General features: G+C 45.0%; 1 protein-coding gene across 1 annotated transcript; it reads left to right on the forward strand.

Annotated features, from left to right (window-relative positions):
• The first annotated feature begins 1801 nt into the window (after positions 1-1801).
• Positions 1802-17014, forward strand: LOC107394790 (alpha-2B adrenergic receptor). Its single transcript, XM_015973889.3, has 2 exons — positions 1802-2247; positions 15204-17014. The coding sequence occupies exon 2, from the start codon at positions 15354-15356 to the stop codon at positions 16872-16874; it is 1521 nt and encodes a 506-aa protein (XP_015829375.1). The 5' UTR covers positions 1802-2247; positions 15204-15353; the 3' UTR covers positions 16875-17014.
• Positions 17015-18368: the final 1354 nt, after the last annotated feature.

Below are 18368 nucleotides of genomic sequence, written 5' to 3' on the forward strand. Positions count from 1 at the left end.
AGCCTTAAAGTTTTACTCTCATGGGTGGAGTGTTAGCTTCTGCTATAATGCCACGCCTGATATCAAAACTTTATTCAAAATATTTTTGGTTGACTTAAATCCCAATGGACATAGAGACAGAAGAAAAAGGGAGAGAGAAGGAAGTGGTGGTGGGTTCACAAAAATCATGTACAAGAATCTGCTTCTAGACCTGCAGAAAGATAGAAAAAAAAAGGGAGACACACAAAAATAAAACAAGACCAAAATATCACTGCGCCAACAACATGAGGGTATATAAAAGTTAAAATGTTGAGAAACACGGTAACAGTTCATAGTGCCAACCACAGCCTTAGGCAATGTGCTGAAAATGCCCAAGTCCATACTTGTGAGAGCATCATGTGAGCACCTGTGTGTGTACATGTGTTTGTATATGTTTATTCACTGTTTTACCATGGGTGTTGGAAAGTGACACTTTGGCGCCATGTGGCACCTCAAACAAATGCTTGGTTACCCTTCGACAGTTTTAGCCACTTTGGGTTTGAGAATGAGTTGCACCACAATTTAAACATTCAAATATGTACTATAAATATGTCAGATTTGCCCAGCTGTGCGTGTCTACATGCAGTCTGGGTTGTTTAAACATTATTTTCACCAACTTTCTCTGAACAGTAAATTTTCTCCATCAGACCCTCCAGTTTCACTTTTGGGGTGCTGGGAAAAGCATCATGGATTGCAGCTAAACAGCCAATCAAATTTGGTTGCTAGGGAGAATTAGGGGACTTGGGGCTGTTGCTGTAAGATGTGTGTGTTTCTTCTCGTGTTTAAAACAGTACATCTAGCTCAAATTCTATTTTTGTGCAACTGCCACCTATTGGCTGAGCGGAGTATTGCACTTTGAGGTGCACAGCTTTGATCAGATGATTATTGATCCACACAGACTGTTGGAGAAAAAAACAGAAAAAAACAAGATAGCATATAAAGAAAAGCCAAAATGAAAATGATTGCTCTTAAAGGCTCAGCTCGTATTAAATTGAGTATTATTACAATTATTGTTAACTTCATCTGTAAATTTGAAATTTTACCTTCTGTAGCTGCTTATTTGGAGAGGGGAAAAAAGTTTTCTTTAAATTTAATAACAATTATTACTTATTATGGACTAAGAAGGGAAATATTTCACACATACCCAAGGACGTAATTTTCACTTTAGAAGTGGGGAGGACACGGGGGGCGGGGGGTATCTTTACAATATGTTCTAAGGGGAAACAGGCTTCAACACAAACGGTTGCTTTCCGCTTGGTCCTAGAGCTCAACCAGTGTCAATTTAATATAGCGTAATATTGTTTTTGGATGGTTAAAAAGTGCAGGGGTCAAAACTTGACTTTGGAAAAAGTGGGGGGGGGGGGGGGGGGGGACATGTCCCCCCTGTCCCCCCCCCACCCCCCCCCCCCCAAAAAAAAATTACGTCCATGCACATACCCCACTCCCTCCCACCAATATTGTTTCACGCTGGGAGGTAGAGGAATTGAGGCTCCTGTCTGTTTCACCTCCGGCCCCCACAGTGAATACGTCCTCTCCTGGCTGGTGAGCCTTGCCAGTCTTTGTAGGCTATTTGCTTTTTTCTTTCTTTCCAACAAATTTGAAAGCCAAAATGTGCCCGGGACCGTCTCAACCCACATCAAGTGGAACAGGACAGTCTGTCTCTGTCGGTAGACAGAACGTCACAGCCGAGTCAAGAACAATAAACAAAACAAACAAACAAAAAAATTCAGACGCTGGAACATAATTTGCGCTTTATGTTTATTTTCTTAACACACTGATGAAAAATGAAAAAAAATTACTGGTTTCTGACAGATTTCAATCCCGCCCGCTCCCCTGTTCTTCGGTTGTATCCCCTCCACCTCTAACCTGATTCCCAGGGCGGACGCACCGCTCGGCTGTGTGGAGCGCTGTGCGTAAAGAGGCGCGTCGGTGAAATTCGCATTAGATCCTCTCCATCTCCCTCTGTGTGAGCAGCACAGCCCTCCAGAGCGGATCGGAATACCTCCGTCTGGAGGTTATTTTTCTTCGACACAGAGGAGGCGGAATCCTCGTTTCCTCCTGCACACACACCGATAACTGAATCTGATCAACGACACCAGGTCTGCATGGAACAGCGCGTCCATCTGCGGCGCGTTACTGGATGCTTCCCTTTAAAACCCTGCGCATCCGTGAAGGAGGATAAACTTTTGCGGGTTTGATAAACATGAGAAAATGAAGATTTAAGTCCCAGTAAGTGCAGATTCATTGAACATTTCTGATTGTTGAGCTGACACCCTTAACTCTAAATGTTGTGTTTACTTGTAGCTAAATGGATAAAGTGTTTACTGTAAACTGCTGCGTATCTGTTCCAGATTTTATTCATGTGAACCGTTTTAAATATTGTTTTCTAAATTAAGTTGAATGCTAAATCAGACTTGATAATAAACCCGAGGAACTGGGAGCAAAACAGAATCCATTCCAATGACCAAAAACAAAGGTTTGTTTATTCTTAAAAATATGTGAGCGTTTAAAACTCAATGAGATAAAGTTTTGCACCTTGACATTAACCATCTGCCACTGCCTTATCAGCCAGGGTGTCCTGTGTGTGAAACAATCGGACAGGAAATATTGCATTTTTACCATGTCTAAAAGTGCAGCATGAAACATTTAAAAACACACACCAATGTTTGATTCCTTGATTCTAAAACAAAAAGAAAGAAGGTGTAGTCACTTTAAAAATGTTTAAATTATTGATAAGTCATGTTTTTCTTGGTTCCTTCTGCAAAGCCTGTAACATATTCTTCCAGTCATGTGATTCCTGAATGACTTCATTAGTTGCTGTTAATTTCCTGAAAAATGTTGCCACTAGATCTGTTTTACAGCAGATCTTAAGAAGCAGTGTCTGAGCTCTAAAAATGGATGAAAGTCAAACTCACTAGTACACAGGTGCTTTTAGGCATCAAGTGACTAGTTACAACTGTTGAAGTAATGGGAAATTTGAACATGCAACCATGGTTAAAGGTATTGAACAAAAATTGAAAAAAATATATATTTTGAAGTTGTCATGACTCCCAACCTTCACCCTCCTCTGCCTCCTCATTCAACCTTCATTCAGCTCACCTGGTCCCTTCACCAAGCTCCTGACAAGCCCTGTTTCCCTGGCAGCCACAATCAACTCCATTCTTCTCACCTGTTCCTGTCATCCAACACATTCTCACACCCTAAGCGTCGGAAACAAACACTTGGTCAGCCACCCTCCACATCAGACCCCTGACGCCAAAAGCAGAGCCGGATTAAATAAATGGACTACTCTAGGCAGGCTGCATGTTTTGCCCCCCCCCCTCCTTCGATGTTATTTAATGAATTGAAATCTGAAACTTATCAAAGTTACTAATAAAAGTTCATTCACATTTTACATAGCCTAGCTTTTGGTTACAAATTGGTTGTTTGTATGTAAAACATTCTACCAGACTAATTTTTGATATTAATAATTTATACGTCATTACACAGCTGTATTAAATGGTAATAAATTATCCTCATCTTATCCATTGGGAGTGTCAATGCTAAGGCAGTAGTACCAGTAAATAACCACTAGGTGTCGTTAAACTATGTAAACAGAGCAAATATGTTTATCTTATTTGCTCTGTTTACATTTAATCAACAAATTTAATTAAAAAGATTTTCTGCTAAATACAATAGCTTACAACATTTATAAATGTTGACAAATTAATAACATGATAGTGGAAATACATTCAAGAAGAAATAGCTTAATTTTAATGGACTGAAGCATGTTTAAAGGCACAAAAACTAACTATAAACACGCAGCTTAAATTATTGCAGTATTAATTTAATACAATCTGTAATCTTAAAAGAAAGTATTTTAATAAAATGAAAAGGTTATCTTAAGTTTTGATCTTGCTTTATGCTCGTTCAGGCTGTTATTGCCTCTGCTGAATCAGAAATTCTGTGTGAATTTTCTGAATGTGAACTTATTGTTTGTTCTGCTATTTGAACAATCTTACATTACTGCAATGGCTTCTTCACGGGTCTTCTGAATTCAGTTCATGACAGAAGTCTTAATTTTGATAATTATCGGCCACTCTGAGTTTTTCATGCAGTCCAAACATGGAAATAGTCTCCTACACCCACATTAGCTTCTGATAGAAAATAGACAATGAAACTCTAGAATTTGAAAATCCTGACAGATCTATGTCACGCTGTCCCTTAACGTTTGTGGACTCACCTATCTTGACTTGCGATGGGGAAGGCTGTTGTTGTTTTAGCATACAGGAAACAGCAGAGAACGTCTCGGCTAGTAGAAGCTAACGATTTGCATTAGCTACTTCACCATACAGCAGAAACTCCTCCAGGCTTGTGTCAAGATGAAACATCTACATTGCAAGTCAGTGGTAGTGTTGCTGTTATCCAATCCAAGTTGAGATGTTCAAATACCAGATAATAAGACTCCACATACTGCAGTTTGACGCTTAGCTGTGATGTGGCTCACTTCTAGTTCTTGGAAATGGTTCACCAGTGTTTTTTTGCCCCCAGAGTCTAACTTTCAAGGCATTCATTCCTACTAGAGAACACTGCAAATGTATTGATTAAACAAGTGAAACACACCTTTAAATTTGAACCAAGAGTAAACACCTGGAAAAAAGATGATCCATTTTTATATTGTAACAAGTTTCTCATTCAATCTTGAGGGGACAATGTTTATAAAAAAACTGAAACAAACCATTGGGGGACTTGCTTGGGCTTCAGCATCCAGATCCCATTCCCAGGTTGATATCAAGTGGCATAATAAGGAAGGGTGTCAACATTGTTGCCTTCGGGCCATGTGCAGCTCGTTAGCTTGTGTCAGATACATGTGCCATTAAAATGGTAACGCACAATGCAGAGTATTTGGCCTTTTCTGTCCTTGTTTTTCATTTTTAACTTAATTTTCTTTTCACAAAATCTCACTGACTTTTTACTGCAAAGTAGACTTGCGGACATCATTCATAAAATAGCTATGACAGCAAATGTTTCTGTGCTTGCCAATGGTAGAAAGGCTAACGTTTATCTTCCAGAAGAATAAAACTTAACAGGGACATGGAGCACTCAGCCCCCTGTTTGCCATCATCCCTATCCCATGTCTACTGGAATCAGAACCCACATTGCCAGCGGGAACGAATGAGCACCAAACGCCAGTCGCCATTTTCATCTTTTGTTGTCCGTGACTTCAAATGGTGTTTTTCTTTTTGGGACTCTGGTAGTTTGTCCTAATATAGAAACTGTAGCAGCTGGCTGTTTCTCCATCTCTGATATTTTTGAGTCAAGAAACTCTCACACCTGTGTTCTGTTGCTAAATACGTGCGTGCATAATGATTGGAGGACCAAGGGAAGTGCAGCAGTTCGGAGAGACCAACAACTGGATAGTCAAATTGTTGGTTTTGGAAGCTGTGTTATTGGCGGAAGGTTTTAGACATATGCGAAAGAACCATCCATTTTTGTCCACTTATCCAGGGTCAGGTCGCGAGGGCAGTAGCCTAAGCAGGAAGGCCCAGACTTCCCTCCTCCAGGGAATCCCAAACCATTCCCTGGCCAGCCGAGTGACCAGTCCCTCCACCAGACCTCCTCGGTCTTCCTTCATGTCTCCTCCTGGTTGGACATGCCCGACAAACCTCACCAGGGAGGCATCCAGGAGGCATCCTAATCAGATGCCTGAGCCACCTCAACTGGCTCCTCTCGATGTGGGGGAGCAGCGGGTCTACTACGAGCCCCTCCCGGAGGACCGAGCTTCTCACCCTATCTCTAAAGGAGAGTCCAGGCACCCTGCGGGGAAAACTCATTTTGGCCACTTGTATCCGCAAACTCATTCTTTCGGTCATTACCCAAAGCTCGTGACCATATTGGGGTGGTCGGGGAGGCTGAGATGTGGGACACAACAGCGTGGTCGTCCTGACTCCCTTGCCGTCCGTCCGAAAGCACTGGAGCCATGCCGACCCAACCCAACCCAACCAAACTCTGTGCACCCTTAGCTCACTGGGCCCCCGTTACCCTGTGTGCCCCTTCGGTCCAAAACTGCCCGCACCTATATAGCGACCCCTACCCTAGACGGGGGTGGGGGTGTGGGGTGTGGGGTGTGTGTGTGTGTGTGTGTGTGTGTGTGTGGGGGGGGGGGGTGACTAGGCTGTGGATGGCGCGTCGATGGGTGGGTGCTTGCTGCGTCAATGGACCAAACGGACCGCGGCCCGACCCTCGGAACACACTGACCAGCACCGTGCGTCAGCCTCGCCCTGGCCGCGCGCCGTGTGCCGCTCGGGTACCCCGCAAGGGGTTCAAAGCCTCCCCGGAGTGCCCGGGCGTTCTACTCTGCAAAAGCCAGGTTCTCTGATCCAGTCAACTCACAAACCAAAAACTGGCCCCGCCGGGGTCGGCCACGGCCCTGGCGGAGCACCAAGAAGACGATCAAACTTGACTATCTAGAGGAAGTAAAAGTCGTAACAAGGTTTCCGTAGGTGAACCTGTGGAAGGGTCATTACTGGGTTTATCCCAGTCTGGTGGCCGCAACTGCTCCAAGCCCTGGGAGGATGGGCTGGTGGAGGGCGTCGGAGCGGCGAGCCATCCCCACCGATGACGATGCGCATCCAGGAGAGGCGAGGAGGTGTCACAGCCTCCTCTCCCCCTCTCCCGAGGCGACTCCGTGCGTCAGTGAGGACCTGGTACCCGTTGCTGCCCTCCGCCCCTCCACCTATCACCACCCGCCCTCCCGAGGCTCCTAGGCGGCAGGGTGCCGCCGGGCCTCCGCCATGCCCCGTACGCCCTTGACCTGCTCAGCCTCCCCCACTCCATCTATTTGCTCCTTCTGGAGGACCTGGAACTTAACAGTTGATAACCACGCTGACTGAGAAAGACGATAAAGGGCTTCAAATCAGAAAAGGTGTGGACGCATAAGGGAATAGAGATGGCAGATGAGGTCTTGGGGAAACTGTTGAAGCAGGAGAGGACCAGTACTAAAAGCAGCTTCACCAGACTAGCCAACTTCATTTCAAGAGGAGCAGACACCATGCTGAAGACCGAATTAAAAGAAGAATTTGGTAAACTCTCAGGCCGGTTCAGGTCAGTACTTGATTCTAATGAGGATTACAGGATCGGACTGTAGGCAGATATTAAGGCGGTGGATGAAGAAGCAGAACTTGATGACTTGCAGGAGACTGACATTAGAACAAAATGGAGGAAGTAAGGGGCCTTGTACAAACTAACTTGTGGGCAAGATATGGAAAGCACGATCTTATAACATTGATACTTGATGCAGAGGAAGCAGTTGACGGAGCTGAAAATATGCAAGTCAAAAGTGACAATTTGGAGGGCCATGAAGTTCACCTCACGTTATGAGGTTAGAAGGTTAGTGCAACCATCTCAGCTATGTCTACGTGGGAGAGGTGGATTCCTTAATCATCAAGAGAACTGAACTGAACTGAACTGAATGGGAGACTTAAAGGACTGAGAGCGGTCCACAACAGGCTAAAACTGAAAAAAGCTGAATTTGCCATATCAAGGAGGCTAGCTGATCAAGCAACAAACGGTAAACATATCCAACCATTACCACCTGTTGTGAAGATTAAACCAACTACTCTGCCTGTCCAGTGAAGTAAGAGAGAGTTCCACCAGTGGAGAAAACACTGGGAAAGCCTTTAAAAGCAGCGAGAGCCCACTGGCTCACCTGAAGTGCTGAAAATTCAACTCCTGGAGAGCGTGAGTGAGACCATTGTGAAGGAGCTGAGACTGTCAACTTGTATAACTGCAACTGACATGTTCAGAGTCCTTGAGAGTAGATACGGCAACAAGTCAACCATAACAGTTGAAATCCTCGAAGAACTAGACAAGATGCTGCAGGTGAAGGGGAACCAACCAAGGAGAGTCATTGACCTGATTCAATCTGTGGAGAAAGCTCTGGCAGATCTGAAAGAACTGGGGAACTCGGGAGCCATAAGAAATCTGTTCGTCATCAAGTCCATTGAAAGCAAATTACCTGACATCATAAAAAGAGACTGGCTAAAGTTCCTTGTTAATCCTGACAACAATGTCACTGCAGATACTCATGTTGACATGCTCTTAAAGTTCTTGAAGAATCAAGAGGAGATATTGGAGAGACTTGATCACCTGAAAATTATGGACAAGGCAGACAAGCCAGAAAAGAGGAATGACGGAAAGTCTGCATCAACCAAAGTTACAAAGAAAGAAACTTATACGGGCTGTGATGTCTGTGGTAGTTTTGGACACAGCAACAAAATATTCTTTTGTAAGAAATTTAAAGCTTTGAGACTATCAGAAAAGCTCGGTTTTAAAGAAGCTGGGAGCATGCAACAAATGCCTAGGACACCATGATGAGGATGGATCCTGCAGAGACAATTTTTTATGTAGGAATACAGACTGCAAAAGGGGAGGGACTGGAACTGACCACCATTATTTCCTGTGCCCTAGAGCTAGAAGAGAAGGGGGCAAAGATGGAAAAAATGGAGGAGGAATAGGAAAGTTCACAAAGGAACAGGGGGCATTCTTATCACAACTTTCCCCAGAGCTAGCAGAACAATGCGAAAAGGCATTCACCAACAGATCATCGATTACACTCAAAGCTGCAGGCCACTCTGAATTACTGAAAAAGAATGGGTTGATTGAACTTCCAGTGATCATGATGCTGATGCAGGTGACAGCTAATGCAGGTCAAAAGATTGGTACCCTCATTGACCTAGCATCAGGCACCAATTATATTACTCATAGAGCTGCTGAAAGATTAGACTTGAGGAGTGAGAAGATAACTCTAGTCGTACACGGGGTTGGTGGAATGACCATGGAAGTCAACACTAGAAGATACCTCCTAAAAGTCAGAGTCAAGACTCCAAAAGGAACCAAAAGATCACATCTGCTAGTCTGCTAGGCCTTGGATGAAATTGCAAAGGTATATCAAGTGATTCAGCCTGAGAAATTAAAGGATTCTTCCCTGATGTCCGGCTTGAAGACCTGAAAAGACCATCCGAAGTTGAGCTTCTCATAAGCCATCGAGAGGGAAGACTTGCACCTCAAAGAGTTAAAGTCATCGGAGACCTTGTCTTGTGGGAAGGCTCATTTGGAAAAACAGTGGCTGGAGGCCATCCTGATTTATTCGAAAAAGTGGAGGTGGCAGCACTTGGGTTAAAAACCTACTTTGCTCGCTCCATGCGAACCGCTTTTGTCAGATATCAGGAAATCACAGTTCCAACAACCAAAGCCAGCCTGGCAACGTGATGTGGCTCTGTCCAAATTTACATCAGCCAGTAACAATGAGTTCCTTGAATGGTGGCACTGGGACAGCATCAGAGTTGCATGTGAGCCAAAATGTGGAGGATGTTGATGCGGAAAATGTCCACCAGAAGGAAGGGACATGACCTTGGCTGAGGAGAGGGAGTTTGAAATCATCAAAAGAGGCCTCACTTACAAGGAGAAGGATGCTCACACACCTACTCCACACTGGGATACAAAGTATCTGTGGACTGAAGATCCTACCTCCCTCCCCAACAACAAAAGGGCAGTCCAGGCTTGCTTCTTGAGAATGGAAAAGCAACTGAGCAAAAAGCCAGGTTGGAAGGAGGCTTATGCGACCCAGATTAATGAAATGGTTGAAAGAGGTGCAGCTGTGAAACTCACTAGTGATGTCCTGGAGAAGTGGACGGGACCAGTGTGGTATGTCAGCCATCTGGTAGCACCAAACCCTCATTCAGTGACAACACCAGTTCGCATTGTTCAGAACAGCAGCCAGAAATACAAAGGTGCGAGCATGAATTATCTTGTCCTAAAGGGACCTAATGTCCTTAATCCCATCGGGCGACGGTGGCACAGGAGTTAAGTGCTCGCCTCGTTGCAGATTCGAGCCCCGCTCAGTCTGTCGCTGTCGTTGTGTCCTCGGGCAAGACACTTAACCCATGTTGCCTGCTGGTGGTGGTCGGAGGGGCCGGTGGCTGCCAGTGCTCGGCAGCCTCACCTCTGTCAGTGTGCCCCAGAGCAGCTGTGGCTGCATCGTAGCTCATCCCCACCCCATGTGTGAATGTGTGTGTGAATGGGTGAACGACTGGTTGTGTTATAAAGCACCTTGGGGGGTTGCAGGACTCTAGAAGGCCCTATATCAAATGCAGACCATTTACCATTAAAGCTGTCCTAGTAAGATTCAGGGAAGGTGCATATGCTGCTCTAGGGGATGTAAAGAAGATGCATAACTCTATCTAGTTGGGGGAGCGAGAGATGCACCTGCACAGATTTCTGTGGAGAGACAGTGCAGCAGAAAATATCAGTGAATATGCAATCACCAGAGTCAACATCGGTGACAAACCCGCAGGCTGCAATGCGCAGTTGGCCATGAGGGAAACAGCAAGCCTGCCTAACTTCGCTCATCTGGTGGATGAACGAAGAGTTATTGAGGAGGATAGTTATATGGATGACCTCTTGACCTCCCACAATGATTTGCACAGACTTGACAACATTACAGAAAGAGTTGAAGAAATCTTAAAATGTGGAGGTTTCTTCCTTAAGCCATGGGTCCGGTCAAGGCAAAGTGGGAGGATGGGAGCTGATGCAGATGGCCAGGAGCAGAGGAAAACCTTAATTCTTCTAAACCAAATGACGGAAGGAAACAACAAAGCCCTAGGCATCGGCTACCAAGTAGAGAAGGACAAATTCTACATGCTGACTGCAGTGAACTTTTCTAAAAGGAAAAAGAAGATGCGAGCTGGGAAAAATCTTCTTGCAGAGGAGGTGAGAACAGAAACACATAACCCACTAACTAGGAGAGTGCTCTTAAGCCAAGTTACTGCACTAAATGACCCTATTGGTCTAGTTGCACCAGTTAAAGAGAAAGGAGCAATTCTTGTTCGGAAAGCATTCCAAGAAGGAGGGGGTGGTAAGCTGACCCAAGAAACCTGGGACCAACCCCTCTCAGAAAGCCTCAAGGAAGAGGCCATTCAGCTTCTTGAAGAAGATGTGCAGCTTTGTCAAGTGAAATTCCACAGAAGCCTAACACCATCTGACTGGAGAGGAAAACCCTGGGGCATCACTTTTTCAAATAGAAGTGACAAAACCTATGGAGCTGTGATGTACCTAAGATGGGAGACAAGTCAAAGTACGGTCAAAGTCCGATTTGTGGAAGCAAAAGCCAAGCTGACACCCCTGGATCAAAAGGGAGATGCCGTCAAGGCAGAAATCTGTCTTTGCAGCCAGTATCAGGAAATATGTGGAAAAGTATGCTAGAATGAAGATTGAAAAATGGTTCCATCTACTGGACAGTCAAACAGTCCTAGGAGCATCCAACGAGACAATTATGGATACCAAACCTTCTTTGCGAATAGGGTGGGTGAAATCCAGAAGACTGCACCAGTGCAAGACTGGTAGTGGATCCGTGGAGGTCTAAACATAGCTGACAACATTACAAGACGAGGCTCACTTGACAATTTGAAGGAGAGTTCCACATGGCAAAATGGACCAGAGTTCCTGAAGTGGCCAGTAGTGGAGTGGCCTGTGCGATCAGCTAGAGAAGTGGCAGCCCAGGCCAGAGAGAGTGTAAATAAACTTCAAATAAAGGCATTTTTAGCTGCACTAACCAGAGCTCAGACCAAAATGAGTCAGCTGGGAGGAAATCCACTGACCACAAGTCTTTGCAAAGGAGCAGAATCCACTCTGCCAAGAAGATGGACCACTGGCGGGGTTAAACAGCTCGTTGATGTAACACGATTCAGTAGCCTGACCAAACTGAGGAGAGTTATTGCCTGGACTCGTCGAGCTGCCGAGCAGTGGCTGAAGACGAATTCAAACCCAAAACTGCAAAAATGGGAGGCAACAACACCCTGAAAGCACATGAACATGTAAGCACACATGTTCTGTATTGTAGTGATTCAGTTTGTATAATTTTGTGGTGTGTTACACGGTGAAGTGTAGTGAGGACAAAAGAAACATGATGACTTGGTTGATAAACAAGGAAAACCAATTTAATTTCCTCTGGTCCAAAAATCTGAAAATCCCAGCAGTATTCAAAATGGCCACCCATCCAACTCTCTTCCAGTCTCTGTCACTTTCAGAGAGAAAGATCCCTTGCCACACCCAGCAGTCCACCTATATACTCTCCGACCCCCCGTCCAATTCAGGTCGGCCAATCACCTCAGTCTACTCAGGTATTTCACTATATAAAGGCAGCATTAGAGGTGGGCTTCCTCTTTAGCTGCTTCAAAATGGCTGCCACAGAGGACACCTCAAATTCCTGTTCAACACAGATTACATTCATGCATGAACACTCTTTAGTAAAAAAAAACAAAACATGTTGCTTCTCAACATGGTGGTAAATTTATTTAAGAACCAAAAATGCGAGGAGCCATTTGTGAGCCGAAAGAGTCTGATCATTTTAGTGAACCGAGCCATAACAACCAGTTCTCTTAAAATCGGGGCCGGCTCTAGTTTGGTGCCCCAGGCGAGATTACTCCTTGGTGCCCTACCCCTCCCTCAGCATGCACACATACTCACACAAGCATTTTATCTCTGTGTACAGAATTTAAGGACAGCATCAATCTAAGTGATCACAACAGTTAAATTTTAAAGGGGCATTATGGAAGTTTGACAGCCAAAACATGTATAGAAATAATAAATTTCTTCTTCATACATTCTCCTGCAATGCCCTGGTCCTGTAGAATGAGCCCTGGCATTTTTACTGTGATTGCCTGTTTTTCTGTAAAATCACAGAAAAAGAGAGCTGCTCGGGTCGAGCAGGCTGCTTCATGCGCGTTCACGCTCAGGCATTGCCGTAGTGTTTGCTATCAGTAGCTTTAGCAGCAGAGAGTGAGGTAGTGCCACTTTGTCGCTGTTCCTAATGCCTAGTGACAAACCTATCTACACTTCCGAGGACCCTTAGCTACTTTCTGTAGAACTTTATTCTAGATATTTTCTGCAAATTAGCAACAAAATAGCCATTTTCGCCCCGAACCGTTCTTTGAACGTTGTTTCAGCTGTCATCAAGGATATAAATGTTACAGATACAAAAGATGTCACTGGTGTTTTAGCTCACCTAGTAAGATGTCGGACTCTCGTGCAGTAGGTCCGTGTTTGATTCTGGATGTGAACATAGTTTTTTTAGAGTTTCTTTTTTACATTAATGGTATATTTTTTTACAGTAAAATGCCCAAATTTTTATTTGAGACTCGCTGAACGGCATTGAATTCACAGATAAAAAAGATGTGGGTTCAACTTTCATTTTGGAACAATTTTTCAAGCAAGGGAAGAGAATGATCTGAGCATGAAGGAAGACGGACCCATCATAAACCTTTGTCGGCTGTGCTGAAGAGAAAGTTACAGAACCAAATTATTTAATTAATTAGCTGCGCGTTCTCCTGTCCTCTGTCCTCCAGGCCACACAGACACACACACACACACACACACACACACACACACACACACACACACACACACACACACACACACACACACACACACACACACACACACACACACACACGGTATTTTCGTTAAGGAGTGTGCACGTACAGCATGCGCGCCTCGTGCACGAGCCTACTATTGAAGCTGCCGTTACGCTTTTGGCCTGAGGGGGCAATCGTGAGCATAAAAATTCAAAACTCTGTAAAGTCCCTTTAATATTTGAACAACAGCAACACAAACAAGCAGCTCAGTTCGTGCAGCAAAGGCATCTATAGTATCCTCAAATGACAGTGGTCTCACCTTAAACTTTATTCATAGAACACATTTTAGGGCAAGAGTTGACCTAGTCAATCACAAACAAAATCCCATATAACATCTATTGAGAGAACTAAAGATCAAAGTTCATAAAAGAGGTCCAAGGCACCTTCAAGATTTAAAGGACAATTGTATGGAAGAATGAGCAGAACCACTCCAGAGCAAAGCAGACAACTGGTCTTACCATACAAGAGCCGTGTAGAAGCTGTAATCACCAGCTGTTATTAAATAAAATGTGTTTAGTACTTTTTCCCTGTGTCATTTCATTTTGTTTACTATGACTCAACTTGTAGAGCCTGTTTAAATGTTTTGATATCTTTGTATGAGTTCAATATTTGGCTTGATGGAAACATCTGGTGGACATTTTTTATCAGCAGCCCACTTGGAAATTCCCTTATGGGCTCGACACACGGGTGGCGACATCGCCTCTCCTCCATTCATTTTCAATGAGACATGCACGACAAAGCGATAATCACGGGTCGCCCTCCTATTAAGGGAAACGTGAAAAACGTGCGTGTGAAATTTTGTGCTCGTGCACGTGTCGTGCACAGGTGACCCAGTGACGCGATCCCAGAAAGTTGAAACATTTTCAACTTTTCATTGCTGTCACTCGGACGAGGACCAATCAACGGAGGTTTCATTCACTGACCAATGAGCGGACAGGATGCTCCGTACATTGCCAGGCAAACATGGAGAAGTTGATTATTATTATGTTTTATATAGTAAAATTAGAAGTAAGATTTCACATAACTCTAGCAGCACCTTGTGAAACATCATATCTACCACTTTATTAACTGTGAACCGCTTAAATAACCCTAGTTCCCTCCAACCTGACACAGCCAAACAAAACAACGGAAGTTTCGATTTTGCCATGGAACAGAATGCGTAGAGGGCTTTGCCGCAGGCCGCGGATCGCCTCCCGTGTGTCAGGTAATAAAAGCGACTGCGACAAATTTCACTGATCGCGGTCGTTTGTCGCCTCCCGTGTGTCGAGCCCATATAAAACTGCTGATGTGTGAAATACTTATTCTCCCCGCTCTTCTGAAACAGAAGCACCAGACCATTTTTTCCCCCAAATAAACAACTAACAAGGCATTTATTTATACTAGGGACCACAGCAGATTTATTGAAATGAGAGTATGCCCACTTTAAAGGTCAGAGTAACTAAAGAAACGGGTTAGCGTAGAGCTCTGTTTTGTGACTGTGTCTGACTGCAGTCAATCTCAAACTGCAGCACAAACAGTTCTGGTGTGCTTTGCACATTTTAGTAATGCATTATAATTGAATACATTTCATATTAGGCTCTGCTAAATGGTGACCTTTTACATCTGCTTGTTAATATTTGCATGTGAATAGAGTAGTGATATATCTTATTATGTTTATGAGGGATTTAAGTAAATATGTTGTTTCTGAAGCATTTCTAAAATGATCAAAACATGTTTTTTATTATTCTTTTTTAGACCACGACGACATGGCTCCACCCTAAACCAAATGTCCAAACTTATTCTCTGGCAGAGGACACCCAGGTTCACCATGGTTTGCTGCACGGATACTCCAGTGTGATCTCTAGTTCTGTGAGACTTCTGATAAAGTTTGATACTGTCCCCAACATGGCTGCAGGACCAGATGCACCCTGCCTGTCTGAGCTCAGTGGGCTTCCCCATCGGAACCTCAGCCTCATTTCTGGAACCCGTCCCTGTAATCGCAGCACCTCCCGACCCTCCCACTATTCTCCCCAAGCCACTGCAGCCTTTGCCATAGCCATCACCTTCATGATGCTCCTGACCATTGTGGGTAACATCCTGGTGATTATTGCGGTCCTTACGTCCCGATCCCTGAAAGGTGCCCAAAACCTTTTCCTGGTCTCGCTGGCTGCAGCTGATATTTTAGTCGCCACGCTCATCATTCCCTTCTCCTTGGCAAATGAGCTGCAGGGCTACTGGGCGTTCAGCTCCATTTGGTGTGAAATTTATCTGGCACTGGACGTTCTCTTCTGCACATCCTCCATCGTGCACTTGTGTGCAATAGCTCTAGACCGATACCTGTCGATTTCTCGACCTGTGTCTTATGGTACAAAACGCACGCCCATACGCATTAAAGTGGCTATCATCATAGTCTGGCTGATTTCTGCTGTCATCTCGTTCCCTCCTCTTCTCACCCTGGACAAGAGCGATGGCGGTGAAGAGAAGTGTGAACTGAACAGTGAGCGTTGGTATATTCTCTACTCCACTATTGGGTCATTCTTTGCCCCCTGTGTGATAATGATCCTGGTTTACATGAGGATTTACCAGATTGCTAAGCAGCACACTCGACACCCACCTGGACAGAAGTGCAACTCAGTAGAAGGAGCTGGTGTGGCAATAAGTGAGCCTACGGTAAAGCCATCTGATCAGGTACAGAGAAAGGACAACCTAGAAGGCCCTGCTGTCACAACATCCCCATCTGATTCCACACAGTCATCTATTAAAAAGCCAGCCAAAGAGACCACAGAGCACCACCCTCCTCAACCCCCACCTCCAGTCCCACCATGTGATGGTCAAGAGCTCCCAGCTGTTTCCCACACTGACTCCCTAAAACATCCCAACTCAGGATTGGAAACACAGCCTGACAACACCTCCAGCGCTGGCTCTGAAGCTGAACTGGGCACTGATGAGGATGGTCCCCAGACAGAGGGCAGCCAGAAAAATGGACACAAGTCTGAAGACCAACACTTGGAAACATCTGAAAACAGTAAAAACAAAATTCCAGTTCTGAATCAGGCCTGCAGATACAAAAACACAATGACTACAACATCTGGGACCAAACTGGCACCTGAGGACATTTCTAAGACTCAGGGGACACCTGTTTCCCGCCGTAAGGCTATGGCAAACAGGGAGAAGAGGTTCACCTTTGTCCTGGCTGTTGTGATGGGCGTGTTTGTCATCTGCTGGTTCCCATTTTTCTTTTCTTACTCTCTTAAGGCCGTGTGCCCAAAGACCTGCAGCATCCCTGAGCCCATATTTACATTCTTCTTCTGGATCGGCTACTGCAACTCCTGTCTGAACCCGGTCATATACACTATCTTCAACCAGGACTTTAGAAGGGCCTTCAAGAGAATACTTTACAGGGACTCAAAGGGTACGTTCTTCTAGATAGGAGGCTGGCACTGCGTGCAGATGACAAAGCCTTTATCAGAACTGATTTCCTTCTTTTAACACTGCTTGTACTTGATGGAGATTGATTTTTGTGCTGCATGGACATAAACACGTGTACATTAAAATGGAAATTGCAACCCTGTTTATTTTTTCAATGTCAGCTGCTTCAAAGCATGCGCTGACAGAGGGGGAGATGCCACAGTCAAGAGACTGAATCAATTCATCTTATTTAACAGTGTAGTGTATTTGTGAATTTTGTGTTTTGACAAAACCCAGACCCTTGTGTAAGGGTCTTGGTGACAGGGATCAAATAAGTGTCCTTTATCAGAGATCAAACGGACACTGGGAGAACAAAAAAAAAATAATAATAATTGAGGATGAACGTCTTCATCCTCTACAGCTTACTATCTTTTTTCTCTCACGTCTTCCCAGAAATAGTTCATAGAGATGACAACCAGTCTTTAATGGAACAAAAAACTAGAGCATGGCTGCTTAGATCCAGGGTCTGCATGAAAAGAGCACATGATCATGTGGGGTCCAAAATGATGGAAGCTGAGTTGTAAATGTTTTACTCAGTTCCTTTTATCTTTTGCCCTTCAGTATAGTTTCTTCCTCAGGGGAGGCAGGGGAAGTTTTGTGCCTCAACGCGTCTGACCAGAGCTTTAGCCGTACGGTCATCAGCTCCTGTCGTGGTGGCAGCCCCTGTTAGGGATGCTGTCAAGCTGAAGAAACAGTCCTATCGGGTCTTTTTGGCCTGTGGGACTTCAGAGGCAGCTGATGGGTACCGGCAGTTCAAGTGGAATGTGGCTCGGGTGGTCATGGAGGCAAAAACCTGGGTGTGGGAGGAGTTTGGTGAGACTTCAAGCTTCAAGGTGATTCTGGTCCTCCATCTGGCATCTCAGGAGGGGAAAGCAGTGTGCTACCAACAGTGTTTATAGTGTGACGGTGTGCTAATGACCTCGACTTGGGACGTAGTGGATTGGTGAGCAGAGTACTTAGACAACCTCCGCAATCCCACTGAGACATCTTCCAGCGAGGAAGAGGAGTCTGGGGACTTTGGGTTTGTTCTCCAATCTCCAGAGCTGAGGTCACAGAGGTGGTCAAAAGCTCCCAGGCTCGGAAATGTCTCGTGGACATTGGTGGTTGTTCCACTGGACTGGCAGACCAAGGTGGTGTTTACCCTATTTAAAGGCCGCCGGATGTGCTCCAACTACAGGGGGATCTGATTACTGAGCCTCCCCAATAAGGTCTATTCAGGGGATCTGGAGAGGAGGGCCCAACAGATTGTCAAATCTCAGATTCAGGAGGAACAATGTGGTTTTCGTCCTGGCTGTGGAACACTGGGCCAGCTCTATACCCTTAGGAGGATCTTGGAGGGTGTATCGGAGTTCGCTCAACCAGTCTACATGTGTTTTGTGGATTTGGAGAAGGTGTTTGACCGCATCCCTCGGGGGGTCATTTGGGGGTACTTTGGGAGTATGGGGTACCAGG

Source organism: Nothobranchius furzeri, chromosome 6 (genome assembly GCF_043380555.1).
Source record: "Nothobranchius furzeri strain GRZ-AD chromosome 6, NfurGRZ-RIMD1, whole genome shotgun sequence".
NCBI classification, from domain to species: domain Eukaryota; kingdom Metazoa; phylum Chordata; class Actinopteri; order Cyprinodontiformes; family Nothobranchiidae; genus Nothobranchius; species Nothobranchius furzeri.